Genomic DNA, 15,013 nt, shown 5'->3' on the forward strand with positions numbered 1-15,013 from the left:
CACTTTGAAAGTCGCAGAGCTCTTTAGTATGGGCCATTCTACTGCCAATGTTTGCGTATTGAGATTGCATGGCTGTGTGCTCGATTTTATACACCTGTCAGCAACGGGTGTGGCTGAAATAGACGAATCCATTCATTTGAATTGGTGTCCACATACATTTTGTGTATAAAATGTCTCTTTTCCAGCAGCTTTGACAGATTTAGGGATCGTACCAAATGACACCCTATTCCCTATGGGTCCTGGTCAAAAGTAGTGTACTATAAAGGGAATAGGATGCCATTGGGACAGTTCTCTTCCTTTGTTCGGTGCCACAACAACATAGCTATTGGTTTGTCCTACATTAGGGACATTACCGGCCATCCCATCCTACACCTTAATAATTAACACCATTCTCCGATCAGTGTTATTGTTTATTGGCTGGCAGGACAGCCCTCTGGGCAGTGGTGGAGGCTAGCTGTTTGTTCATGGGGGTGTCAAACACCTACCTGAATGACTGGCTGCCTGGTTATCTGGCAGGCTGGATGGCTGGCTGACTGACTGAATGGCTAGCTGCCTGGTTACCTGGCAGGCTGGATGGCTGGCTGACTGACTGGGTGTGATCTATCGGCAGATTCTGTCACATCTTCATCATTGAGGGCTGACTGACTGGATAACAAACTAACTGACTGACTGAAGGACGTAGCATCACTCGGGTCTGAGCCGTAAGTTACTTATTGATTTTGTTGATTGCTATGGATTTATTTGATACAATGCTGTGTTGATTAACTAGGCCAGGGGTAGGATAATATACTGACGCAACATGCAACAATTTTGAACATTTTACTGAGTTACATTTCATATAAGGAAATCAGTCAATTTAAATAAATAAAAATGAGGCACTAATCTATGGATTTCACATGACTGGGAATACAGATATGCTTCTGTTGGTCACAGATACCTTAAAAAAAAGGTAGGGGCGTGGATCAGAAAACCAGTCAGTATCTGCTGTGATCAACATTTTCCTCACGCAGTGCGACACATCTCCTTCGCAAAGAGTTGATCAGGCTGTTGATTGTGGCCTGTGGAATGTTGTCCCACTCCTCTTCAATGGCTGTGTGAAGTTACTGGATATTGGCAGGAACTGGAACACGCTGTTGATCCAGAGCATCCCAAACATGCTCAATGGCTGACATGTCCGGTGGGTAGGTAGGCCATTGAAGAACTGGGACATTTTTAGCTTCCGGGAATTGTCTACAGATCCTTGCGACATGAGGCTGTTAATTATCATGCTGAAACATGTGGTGATGGCGGTGGATAATGGGCCTCAGGATCTCGTCAAGATATCTTTGTGCATTCAAATGGCCATCGATAAAATGCAATTGTGTTCGTTGTCCGTAGCTTATGCCTGCCCATACCATAACCCCACCTCCACCATGGGGCACTCTTCACACCATTGACATCAACAAAACGCTCGCCCCCATATCACCATAAATGTGGTCTGCGGTTTTGAGACCGGTTAGATGTACTGCCAAATTCTCTAAAACGACATTGGAAGCAGTGACGTGTATTCATGGATGTCAAGGGAACCTAGGCTTCGCCAAATAATGTACCAAGAAAAAAAAATCTAAAACATTAAATGTACCTTTCATCTCTCTGTGTTTCATAATTTCCCTTCAATTCGCAAGGGGCTAAATGTACACTACATGACCAAGAGTATGTGGACACCTACCATGGGCATTAATATGGAATTGGCCCCACCTTTGCTGCTATAACAGCCTCTACTCTCCCGTGTGTATGAAGAATGGTCCACCACCCAAAGGACATACAGCCAACTTGGCACAACTGTGGGAAGCATTGGAGTCAACATGGGCCAGCATTCCTGTGGAACGCTTTTGACACCTTGTAGAGTCCATGTCCTGACGAATTGAGACTGTTCTGAGGGCAAAAGGGGATGCAACTCAATATTAGGAAGAGGTTCCTAATGTTTTATACACTCAGTGTGTGTGTGCAGTGGCTTGTGAAAGTATTCCATTTAAATTACAGGTTGTAATTCAACAAAATAGGAAAACGCCAAGGGGGATGAATACTTTTGCAAGGCGCTATATAGGACACACCTCAAGGGTTTTTCCTTTATTTTTACTATTTTCTACATTGTAGATTAATAGTGACGACATCAAAACTATGAAATAACACATATGGAATCATGTAGTAACCAAAAGAGCGTTAAACAAATCAAAATAGATTTTAGATAATTCAAAGTAGCCACCCTTTGCCTTGATGACAGTCTTGCACACTCTAGGCATTCTCTCAACCAGCATCATGAGGAATTATTTTCCAACAGTCTTGAAGGAGTTCCCACATGCTGAGCACTTGGCTGCTTTTCCATCCCTCTGTGGTCCAACTCATCCCAAACCATCTCATTTGGGTTGAGGTCGGGTGATTGTGGAGGCCAGGTAATCTGATTCAGCGCTCCATCACTCTCCTTCATGGTCAAATATCCCTTACACAGCCTGGAGGTGTGTTTTGGGTCATTGTCCTGTTGAAAAACAAATGATAGTCCCAATAAGTGCAAACCAGATGGGATGGCATATCGCTGCAGAATGTTGTGGTAGCCATGCTGGTTAAGTGTATCTTGAATTAATGAAAAATGTATCACTGACAGTGTCACCAGCAAAGGACCATCACACCTCCCCCTCCATGTGTATGTGGGAACAGCTTCAAGACTGTTGGAAATACGTTCCTCATGTAGCTGGTTGAGAGAATGGCAAATAGGACTATCTTCTTTATACCACCCCTACAACACAACTGATTGGCTCAAAAGCATTAAGAAGGAAAGACATTCCATTCCAAATTAACTTTTAACAAGGCACACCTGTTAATTGAAATGCATTCCAGGTGACTACCTCATAGTCTCATGGTTGAGAGAATGCCAAGAGTGTGCAAAGCTGTTATCAAGGCAAAGGGTGGCTACTTTGAAGAATCTCAAATATAAAATATATTTTGATTTGTTTAACACCTTTTTGGTTACTACGTGATTCCATATGTGTTATTTCATAGTTTTTATGTCTTCACTATTATTCTACAATGTAGAAATTATTATAATTAAAGAAAAACCCTTGAATGAGTAGGTGTGTCCAAACTTTTGACTGGTACTGAATATGAAGTGGGTAAAACAGTATGTAAACATTATTAAAGTTGCTGTACCAGGTGGTGATACAGCCAGACAGGATGCTCTCAATGGTGCATCTGCAAAAGTTAGTGAGAGTGTTAGGGGCCAGGCCGAATTTCTTCAGCCTCCTGAGGTTGAATAGGTGCTGTTGCGCCTTCTTCACCACACTGTCTGTGTGGATGGACCATTTCAGGTTGTCAGTGATGTGCTCACTGAGAAACTTTAAGCTTTTCTATGTGGATGGGAGCGTGCTCTCTCTGCTACCTCCTGAAGTCCACGATCAGCTCCTTCATTTTGTTAACATTGAGGGAGAGGTTATTTTCCTGGCCCCACTCCGCCAGGGCCTTCACCTCCTCCCTGTCGGCTGTCTCGTCATTGTTGGTAATCAGGCTTACGATTTCAGTTTTGCATGAATGCTGCCATCTATCCAGAAGGTTTTAGTTAGAATAATCCTCACACTGGGAATAACATCCTCTATACCACTTCCTGATGAACTCTGTCACCGAGTCAGTGTATACGTCAATGTTATTCTCAGAGGCAACCCGGAACATATCCCAGTCCGCTTGGTCAAGACAATCTTGAAGCATAGATTCTGATTGGCCAGAACAACATTGAACAGTCCTTACCACGGGAACTTCCTGTTTAAGTTTCTGCCTATAGGAAAGGAGGAGCAGAATGTGGAGGCGTGATCTGATTTGCCAAAAGGAGGGCAGGAGAGGGCTTCTTAGCCATCCCAGAAGGGGGAGTAGCAATGGTCAAGAGTTTCTTGATGAACAAGTAGTGCAAGCGATGTGTTGATAAAACTTTGGTAGCATTTTCCTCAGATTTGCTTTATTGGTCCCAAGCTACAATAAATGCGGCCTCAGGATATGCGGTTTCCAGTTTGCACAAAGTCCAATGTAGTTCCTTCAGAGCTGTCGCGGTGTCAACTTGAGGGGGAATATACACGGCCGTGACAATGACCGAAGAGAATTCTCTCTGGAGAGACAAAAGAATAGTCTGCATTTTATAGTGAGGTATTCCATGTTAGTTTATCATGAAACATACACCTCCGCCTTTCTTTTTCCCAGAGAGTTCTTTCTTTCTTCCTGTCCGCACGATGAATGGAGAACCCCGCTGGCTGTATGGACGGGGACAGTATATCCGGAGAGAGCTATGATTCCGGAAACAGAGTATGTTACAGTCCCTGATGTCTCCCTGGAAGGTGATCCTCGCTCTGAGCTCATCTACTTTATTGTCCAGGGACTGAACATTAGCGAGTAATATACTCGTATGCGGTGAATAGTATGAACGCCTCCTGAGTTGGACTAAAAGCTCACTCTGTATTCCTCTTCTTCGTCGGCGGCGTCTTGGAGCAGCCCCTGAGATGAGTGGAAATGCCTCTGGGGGTATGAACAAAGAATCCACTTCAGGAAAGTCACATTTCTGGTCGAAACGCTGGTGATCGCCAATCTAATAACCATAAGTTGTTTTAGACTATAGGTAATAATGGAAGAAAACATTCTGAGAAAATAATGGAAGAAATAACACAACAACAAAAATACTGCAAAGTCGGCTAGGAGTTAGGGACAGGGTGACCTTGTCTGTCCGCACCATCTTGAAGTTAACTCTGCAGTAAGAGCGATGCTGCAGTGTCACAGCGTATTTGTGGATGTTCCACATCAAAGTGGCGTGAGTGAGGAAATGGCTGGGACCACTCCTTGGAGACAAAGCACAATAGTGTTCTGCAGCGTATCAGCCCTGCCTTTGATGTTTAGTGTGTTCCAAATGGCACCCTATTCCCTATACTGTACACTAGAGCCTTAGGGGCTGTGGTCAACAGTAGTGCACTACATAGGGAATAGGGCACCGTTTGGAACACAGACATTGTGGGTTTTAATCCTGTCCTTGGAGAGCAGAATTTGATCTGCATTCTGCATGGCCTCCATTAGGACATTACAGCTTCATTAGGGGAGATCTAAATGCTTCCATATATCCTGCATCATCCCCACAGGGGTTGAAATCCTGCCAATACATGCAAGGTTTGTTTCTTTCTTCTCCTCTCCCTAATCCTCTATTTCTTTATTTTCCTCTCCTCTCTACACTGTTCTGAACTCATTGTACCTCTCCGATCTGAGCTTCTCTCTCTCTCTCTCTCTCTCTCTTTGTCCCCCTCCCAGCCCTTCTCAGCAGACCAGCCAATAGAAGAACTAGGTCCGATAGAGGAGGATGTGAGGGGGAGACAGGCTGTGGCGTGGCAGCCCAGTAAAGAGGACTACTACCGTCGCCTTAGCGACCCCGGCCTGGACTACTTCCACAATAACAACAAAACAAATATGGAGAGCTTAAAGGTGATTGGCTGAGTTGATGGTTGGCTTTCCGATGGGCTTCTGGTGGGTTTCCCCTCTGAGTCTGGTTCCTCTCTAGATGGACTTCCCCTCCGAGTGGTTCCTCTCTAGATGGGCTTCCCATCTGAGTCTGGATCCTCTCTAGATGGGCTTCCCCTCCAAGTGGTTCCTCTCTAGATGGGCTTCCCATCTGAGTCTGGATCCTCTCTAGATGGGCTTCCCCTCTGAGTCTGGTTCCTCTCTAGGCTTCGTTCTCCCACTTCACAGGGTGGTGAATGTGCAAGGTGATGAGCTTGATGCTCCTTTCCAATAAATATCGAGGGTCTTATTCTGGTGACATGATGATCGATGCTTGGCTGCCATTTGACAAAGAAAAATAATATTGCTCTTATCCATAATAATCGCAATATGTTGCTAGCCTACCCGTACTGTGTATGCGAGCTGTTGGCACGTGCCAAGATCAGAGTGAGCACATTTGCTATATAACAAAACTATCAGAGTTTAAAATGCGTTGGAAACCAATTTCCTTGTATTTTTCATTCGGTACATGGGAATTTAACCACAAACATTATCTTTATGTGCACTAAGTCATCACACAGACTTTTATCCGCAATATATCTGTTTGATGGAAACACATCTCTGGTGGGAAAATGTGAATATTATTTTATGCAGATTTTAGAATATTTGCATAAAAACCTGTCGCAAATTTGATGGAAACCTAGCTTCTAACCTAGCTACTAACCTAGCTTCTAATCTAGCTATTAACCTAGCTACTAACCTAGCTACTAACCTAGCTTCTAACCTAGCTTCTAACCTAGCTACTAACCTAGCTATGAACCTGGCTTCTAACCTAGCTACGAACCTAGCTTCTATCCCAGCTACTAACCTAGCTACGAACCTAGCTTCTAACCTAGCTACGAACCTAGCTTCTAACCTAGCTACTAACCTAGCTTCTATCCCAGCTACTAACCTAGCTACTAACCTAGCTTTTAACCTAGCTTCTAACCCAGCTACTAACCTAGCTTCTAACCTAGCTACGAACCCAGCTACGAACCTAGCTACTAACTTAGCTTCTAACCTAGCTACTAACCTAGCTTCTAACCCAGCTACTAACCTAGCTTCTAACCCAGCTACTAACCTAGCTACGAACCTAGCTACTAATCTAGCAACGAACATAGCTTCTAATCTAGCTACTAACCTAGCTTTTAACCTAGTTTCTAATCTAGCTTTTAAACCTAGCTACTAACCTAGCTTCTAACCTAGCTACTAACCTAGCTTCTAACCTAGCTACTAACCTAGCTTCTAACCTATCTTTTAACCTAGCTACTAACCTAGCTTTTAACCCAGCTACTAACCTAGCTTCTAATCTAGCTACTAACCTAGCTACGAACCTAGCTTCTAACCTAGCTACGAACCTAGCTTCTAACCTAGCTACTAACCTAGCTTCTATCCCAGCTACTAACCTAGCTACGAACCTAGCTTCTAACCTAGCTACGAACCTAGCTTCTAACCTAGCTACGAACCTAGCTTCTAACCTAGCTACTAACCTAGCTTCTATCCCAGCTACGAACCTAGCTACTAACCTAGCTTCTAACCTAGCTTCTAACCCAGCTACTAACCTAGCTTCTAACCCAGCTACTAGCCTAGCTACGAACCTAGCTACTAATCTAGCAACGAACATAGCTTCTAATCTAGCTACTAACCTAGCTTTTAACCTAGTTTCTAATCTAGCTTTTAAACCTAGCTTCTAACATAGCTTCTAACCTATCTACTAACCTAGCTCCTAACCTAGCTTCTAACCTAGCTTCTAACCTATCTACTAACCTAGCTTCTAACCTATCTACTAACCTAGCTTCTAACCTTCTACTAACCTAGCTACTAACCTAGCTTCTAACCTAGCTTCTAACCTAGCTACTAACCTAGCTTCTAACCTATCTACTAACCTAGCTTCTAACCTAGCTACTGTCAGTGATTATTTGTCTCTATCTATCTCTATATATCACATAGCCTCAAGTACCCAGTGGGTTGCCAATTCAAATTCCAGGGCTGATGGGGAAATGTTGTATATCCCATGTCAGCATATCCTATATCCCAAAGATTTACCATCTCTTTGTTTTCCTGCCCAGCAACCAGAAACAGAGGAGTCCCTTCAGGCTCGATACCCTGCTCCTCTGCCTGAACCTCCTCTACCCACCTCATCCTCCTCTCAACCACAACCATCTGCCATCTCCAGTGTACAACATGTTATAGTGGCTTCAACAGGTGAGGGTAACACCAGTTAGCAGGGCTGTGATGATACCAGTATCACAATATTTTTTCCATGGCAAAAAAATTCAAACACAAAGCAGACCAAATACTTTAGTCCTTTGAAAACCAAAATAAATATTGTGTGCTATAGCTTGGGAAATAAATACATGTGATTCTGGATGACAACATAATATGTTTGTTTCCAACATTAGGCTTGTATTCCTACGGAAGGTCAATCCACTTCATGTTTTGTTTCCTTGCCACGATACTAACGACTATCACAATACTGGCATCGTCCCGACCCTACCAGTTTAGTTTTATACCAGTATTGCACTCTATTTCTACTTAATTTATTTATTTAACACTGCTCTCGTTTAAAACATACACTAACAAACATATCTGTCACTGTTTTATTTCAGTTGTGAAAACTTTAAGTCAGAGCAGCAAGGAGGTGAAAACTGTCGATCTGACCAAGGTTTCAGACAAAAACCTCCTGGCTGGTAAAATCAATGGTGACAAAGGGCTCCTGACAGAAATGAAGTCAATGATTCATTTGAAACAATCAGAGCTAGTATCAACACAAACAGTAAGCATCACATTACCTCCCCCTTTGATATGTCTCTTTCTGTTTTTAGGATGATATACCAGGCTGTTATACTTATAAATAAATAGTTGGTCTTCTTTGTCTTCTACAGAATAAGATAGTAGCGGAAGAGATGACTGTTGATCTCACCAAAGTTCAGTTGGGTGGAAAAAAGCTCATTTGTGAAATGAAATCCTCACCAGCTGCAGCAGTTAGTTCTTCCTCAGATATTTTTTTACAGATTTTTAGCCAAACGCTTCTGTTTTGTTGTTCTTGAACTAATACAGTAAAATGATATACAGTGAGGGAAAAAGTATTTGATCCCCTGCTGATTTTGTACATTTTCCCACTGACAAAGAATTGATCAGTCTATAATTTTAATGGTAGGTTTATTTTAACAGTGAGAGACAGAATAACAACAACAAAAAATCCAGAAAAACACATGCCAAAAATGTTATAAATTGATTTGCATTTTAATGAGGGAAATAAGTATTTGACCCCCTCTCAATCAGAAAGATTTCTGGCTCCCAGGTGTCTTTTATACAGGTAACGAGCTGAGATTAGGAGCACACTCTTAAAGGGAGTGCTCCTAACCGCAGCTTGTTACCTGTATAAAAGACACCTGTCTACAGAAGTAAATCAATCAGATTCCAAACTCTCCACCATGGCCAAGACCAAAGAGCTCTCCAAGGATGTCAGGGACAAGATTGTAGACCTACACAAGGCTGGAATGGGCTACAAGACCATCGCCAAGCAGCTTGGTGAGAAGGTGACAACATTTGGTGCGATTATTCGCAAATGGAAGAAACACAAAAGAACTGTCAATCTCCCTCGGCCTGGGGCTCCATGCAAGATCTCACCTCGTGGAGTTGCAATGATCATGAGAACGGTGAGGAATCAGCCCAGAACTACACGGGAGGATCTTGTCAATGATCTCAAGGCAGCTGGGACCATAGTCACCAAGAAAACAATTGGTAACACACTACGCCGTGAAGGACTGAAATCCTGCAGCGCCCGCAAGGTCCCCCTGCTCAAGAATACATATACATGCCCGTCTGAAGTTTGCCAATGAATATCTGAATGATTCAGAGGACAACTGGGTGAAAGTGTTGTGGTCAGATGAGACCAAAATGGAGCTCTTTGGCATCAACTCAACTCGCCGTGTTTGGAGGAGGAGGAATGCTGCCTATGACCCCAAGAACACCATCCCCACGTCAACCATGGAGGTGGAAACATTATGCTTTGGGGGTGTTTTTCTGCTCAGGGGACAGGACAACTTCACCGCATCAAAGGGACGATGGACGGGGCCATGTACCGTCAAATCTTGGGTGAGAACCTCCTTCCCTCAGCCAGGGCATTGAAAATGGGTCGTGGATGGGTATTCCAGCATGGCAATGACCCAAAACACACGGCCAAGGCAACAAAGGAATTGGCTCAAGAAGAAGCACATTAAGGTCCTGGAGTGGCCTAGCCAGTCTCCAGGCCTTAATCCCAAAGAAAATCTGTGGAGGGAGCTGAAGGTTCGAGTTGCCAAACGTCAGCCTTGAAACCTTAATGACTTGGAGAAGATCTGCAAAGAGGATGGGACAAAATCCCTCCTGCAAACCTGGTGGCCAACTACAAGAAATGTCTGACCTCTGTGATTGCCAACAAGGGTTTTGCCACCAAGTACTAAGTCATGTTTTGCAAAGGGGTCAAATACTTATTTCCCTCATTAAAATGCAAATCATTTTATAACATTTTTGACATGCGTTTTTCTGGATTTTTTTGTTGTTATTCTGTCTCTCACTGTTCAAATAAACCTACCATTAAAATTATAGACTGATCATTTCTTTGTCAGTGGGAAAATGTACAAAATCAGCAGGGGATCAAATACTTTTTTCCCTCACTGTATAATGCTGATGAAATCCATTGCATTGGATTTACATTGGATTTCCTCTTTGCTCTTCCTCAGATATTTGTGTTTTTGTATTAATACTCCTATCTGTTATTTATTATGGTGTCCGTATTAGGACATCCTGATAATGAAACAAGTCCTGCTTTGTCTGAGGCTGTCCTAATATGGACACCGTATGTAACTGATGAATGATATAGCTTTGTCTTCAACAGAGTAAGATGGTGTCGTTTTCCACAGAAGAAGTCAAACCTTCTGAACAGTCTACTGTTGATCCGACCCAAAACGTCCTTGAGCTCGGTGGCAAAAAACTCCTCTGTGAAATGAAGTCTCCAGAAGCTTCAACAAATGCTGTAATTACTCTCCACTCTCTGATATCTTGTTTCTGTTCTTGGATTAGTAGGTCTATTTGACCAAGTTATTTTAACTGATGTGCGGTATTGCCTTTCTTCAACAGAGTAAAATGGTGGTGAGACATACATTTTCCGCAGACGGAATCAGTCGGAACAAACCTTCTGAAGAAGTCATTACTGTTGATCTGACCAAAAACGTTACACTTGGTGGCAAAAAGCTCCTCACTGAAAGGAAGTCTTCAGCTGACGCAGCACACGCAGTAAACACTTACATCAGATTTCCTCTTCTGTGTTTTTTAAATTCATGTTCTTAGACCACCAAGCTGGTTATAACGGAATGAATGTTAACTCTCTTTGTCTTAAACAGGGTAAGATACTGGTAAAGGCTGAGGTAAAAACTGTCGATCTGGCGAAGGCTTCTGACAAAAATCTCCTGGCTGGCAAAAACCTGCTCGGTGACAAAAAGTTCCTTGACAACATGAAATCTATCACATCTCTGAAACAGACCGAAATAACCACAGTAGCTGTAGCACAAGCAGTAAGCATCACATCACTTCTCTTTCTGATATTTCTCTACTTGGACTAATACTTACTTACTTAGTCCTCTTTGTCTGGTGTGGAACATAAGGCAGCAACAATCTTCTGCCACTGGAGTCTGTCTTTGGTCACAGTTTCTGCCCTGTCCCATGAGAGACCCATCTTGTCCAGCTCAGTCTCCATATTGGACTAATACAACAAGCTGTTATACTGATGGTAAATTGGTGTTGATATTGTTTCGTCACCAACAGAACAGGATGGTAGTTCTGCCCACGGAAGAGGCCAACCTGTCAGATATTGACTACCTGGTTCCCACCCATGACGAGCGGGGTCGGCCAATCGCTGAGTGGAAGAGACAGGTCATGGTGCGTCAGCTACAGGCCAGGCTATTGGATGAGGAGGACCAGAGGAGGAAGGTGAGGCACTCTGATTTCATATTCCAATACGGTCACAGCTCTGATTGGATAACCCATGATGCTGTATGGTCACATCAATAGATCTGGCATGTTATTCGTAGTCATTACACCAATCAGGACATAAAGAGACAGATTCTCCGACCCAGATTAAGTCTACTCATTTCTTGTGTTCCCTCACCGTGTGTATGTCAGTGATATGATGTGTACTGTATATTAAAAAACTCTGTACTGTGTCTCCTCCACCTTTGTAGGAGAATGGGAACAGCACTTCCAAAGCGGTGAATTGGAGGTACTCCCAGGCCCACAACGCTATCCTGGGCCCGTTTGGAGAGCTGCTGACCGAGGACGACCTGATCTACCTGGAGAAGCAGATCCAGAGCGTGTCCAACCAGAAAAACTGTGAAGGCTATGAGACAGAGCTAGCTCGTCTGGCTGAGGAGCTCAGGACCATCCTGCCAGCTCCCATCGTCAACATCACAGCCAGCACTCAGTTCAGAAACCCCAACCAGGAGTCTCAGGTTTGAGTTTATTTGACAACAAAATAATTAAACAGTGTATATACCACAGAGATCCTATTGAATGACATATGTAATTCTATTTTATAAACATGAACTATGTTTCTAGAATCACACAATGAAGTCAATGACTTATTTCCATTGTAATCCCTTAATTAAGGTCCCTCTGCCCGTGTGGTGCAACCGCATCTCAGGCATCGTAAAGAGCATGTCCCTGCTGATGGCCAACCTGGCAGACGGGCCGTACTCTAAGATGCCCAACACAGAGCTATCCACTGTGTTCTCCCAGACCCCAGACAGACCCACCTCTACCCGAGGACGCAGGGAGAAGATAGAGTCCGAGATCCAACAGTTTGGGGTTTCTGTCCGGAATCTGAAGTCCAACTTTGAAGGTCATGAAGAAGAATCAGAAGAAGAGGTCCCCGCGATGTCAACCATACAGGAAGAAGGCCTGGGGTTAAAGGTCAAAGGAACACAGGAACAGCCAAAAGAGATGAACCCAGCCCCTGAAGCTGACCAGAACAGTGACTCAGGCATAGCCTATGATGACAACATGACCGACGTTAGAGAAACCACCAGTCTACGGAAGGAACGTATCGTGGTGCTGTTCCTGGGCCACTGGAAGAAGTCAGCCTACACAGTGACACTGAAGACCAGAGAGGCGGAGAGAAGAGCCAGTGTGGAAGAGGTAGTTGGTAAACCTGGGGGGACAGATGGGAGCGGACCACAGAGGGGATCTCAGATGCCTCTGGGACATTTCTTCAAACAGAGGAGTGTCATCAACAAGATGATTGGTGATTGGAGGAGCATGATCTCCAGCGTTCCATCTCGACAGATCCGCCGTCTCCACCGGCAGCAGGCACCATACTCCCCTGAACAGTTCCTCCCCAAGGTCATTCTGCACTTTATACACACACACAGACACTTTCTACACACACACAAACTGATTGTGATTCTGAATCTCGTTCTAATTCCTCCACAAGGTGGACGGGGCGATGGTGGACTATGACAGCCTGACCCTTGACCTCTTTATGCTGGGGTACTTCCACATCCTGGAACTCGAACTCCCCGCGGACGAGAGGAAGATGAGACACCTGCTGTGCTTTGAGGTGTTTGATCACGTTGGTCGTTTCACCTGGGAGAGCATCCGGGAGTTCCACAAGGCCGTCATGATGGACATCGAGGCTGGGAACCGTGAGTGGAAGGACGGCTTCGAGGACATTAAGGTCAAGTTCTTTGGGAACGTGTCAACGACTCAGTCTGAACTGCCAGAGGTAGAGAAACAACAGTTCCTACCAGAGGTCAGGCCTGTGCCCAAAGTCATTCTCCAAACCCCGACACCAGATGAAGGGGCTCTGATTAAACAAGGAACAGACATTTCCAGTTTCAGCAATGATGAGATTTGCAAATACATAGACAGGAGTTTCACTTTCTGGAAAGACAAGGAGGCAGAGATTTTTGATTTTGAGTAGTAGTTGTTTTCACTGTACCTTCTTTTTTTAAATATTTTTTAAATAATTGGTAGTCTTCTGAAATCAAGTTATAGTTATGTAGTCTGCTGATATCAAGTTATAGTAAGGGATGGCTGTACTGTAAGCGCATTTTATTCTGAGTGTGAATACCTTTGTGTTCTTTGTGAATAGTTGTAACAGCTCTTATTATTTAAAGAGAAAGCAATAAGTAGGCCTACAGTAAACTTTCCAATCTTAGAAACAGGTAGTCAGATGTATAGTACAAGCTATAACATTATTACAATAAAGAAGCATAAAGGACATGCTAGTGTCCATGTGATTTCCTCTGAGAAGAGCCCCAGTACCGTCTGTACACCTACTGATAACATGGTTTTCCTTCGTCACTCACCACTCTGACACATATCAGTATCAATACTATTAGCATGATGTCACCTTGTACCATGATGTTACATAGTGTAAAAAGACAACTTTGATATTCTGACAATGATGCCCTTTATGTACTTCACCAAAGTCAGACGAACTTGTGGATACTATTTTTATGTCTCTGTGTTCAGTATGAAGAAAGTTAGAGGTAGTTTCGCAAGCCAATGCTAACTAGCGTTAGTGCAATGACTAGAAGTCTTGGTATCTGCTACCACAGTCTTCCAGTCATTGCGCTAACATCAGTTAGCAACTGCACTACCGCTATGTTATCAACTTCCTTCAAACTGCATGCAGAGACGTAAAAATGGTATCCACAAGTTCATCTGACTCTGGAGAAGTAGATTTAGGGCCTCAATGCCGAAATCTGGAGAATCCTTTTAAGTATTACGTTTACTACAAGCTTCAGCTTGCCTAGTTAAATAAAAGGTAAAATAGTAATTATAAATTGACTCCTTAGATCTATGTGTGTGTGTGGGTGGAGTGGGATTTTCGGAGCAGAAGACACCTTTTGGTAACATTGATATCCTCACTGGGCAATAGCAACGTTTTTTTTTTGTCTTCTCATTTTGTGAAAGCAAGGAAGAGTCACCTACCCTTGCTAGTAGTTGCCAGCTGGCTTTAGCCTGGCTAGCTGGCTTTAGCCTGGCTAGCTGGCTTTAGTCTGGCTAGCTGGCTTTAGCCTGGCTAGCTGGCTTTAGTCTGGCTAGCTGGCTTTAGCCTGGCTAGTTGGCTTTAGTCTGGCTAGCTGGCTTTAGCCTGGCTAGTTGGCTTTAGTCTGGCTAAAAACATAGCAGGCTAGCTAGCCTTTTTAGCTTTCCATGTGAAATAAAACGATTTACAATAACAAAAAAATATGCCCTGGCAAATATTGTTAAACTTGCCTGTGTAACCTGAAACATTATCCCAGTTTAACATACTGCTCGTGTATTCATTCCCAGTTAAAAATAGAACACCATGTTTTGGTCATGTAGAAAAAAAGCACATGGTTAGCAAAAGCACATGGTTAGCAAAAGCACACGGTTAGCAAAAGCACACGGTTAGCTAGCTGGCTACAGCAGGTTCTAGCATTTCACAATAGCCTGTAATCACTAGTTATTA

General features: G+C 43.5%; 1 protein-coding gene across 1 annotated transcript in view; it reads left to right on the forward strand.

Moving 5' to 3' along the window:
* Window positions 1-13,818, forward strand: part of espnla (espin like a) — a 33,372-nt gene extending 19,554 nt beyond the window's left edge. Inside the window, exons 6-16 of the mRNA XM_029708293.1 lie at window positions 5,308-5,478; window positions 7,602-7,737; window positions 8,142-8,308; window positions 8,418-8,516; window positions 10,415-10,552; window positions 10,657-10,812; window positions 10,920-11,090; window positions 11,341-11,505; window positions 11,757-12,023; window positions 12,181-12,912; window positions 13,004-13,818. Coding sequence (XP_029564153.1) covers window positions 5,308-5,478; window positions 7,602-7,737; window positions 8,142-8,308; window positions 8,418-8,516; window positions 10,415-10,552; window positions 10,657-10,812; window positions 10,920-11,090; window positions 11,341-11,505; window positions 11,757-12,023; window positions 12,181-12,912; window positions 13,004-13,492 — 2,691 coding nt within the window. The 3' untranslated portion in view covers window positions 13,493-13,818. The remainder of the gene's footprint in view (window positions 1-5,307; window positions 5,479-7,601; window positions 7,738-8,141; window positions 8,309-8,417; window positions 8,517-10,414; window positions 10,553-10,656; window positions 10,813-10,919; window positions 11,091-11,340; window positions 11,506-11,756; window positions 12,024-12,180; window positions 12,913-13,003) is intronic.
* Window positions 13,819-15,013: the final 1,195 nt, after the last annotated feature.

The sequence above is a fragment of the Salmo trutta genome, chromosome 22 (genome assembly GCF_901001165.1).
Source record: "Salmo trutta chromosome 22, fSalTru1.1, whole genome shotgun sequence".
NCBI classification, from domain to species: domain Eukaryota; kingdom Metazoa; phylum Chordata; class Actinopteri; order Salmoniformes; family Salmonidae; genus Salmo; species Salmo trutta.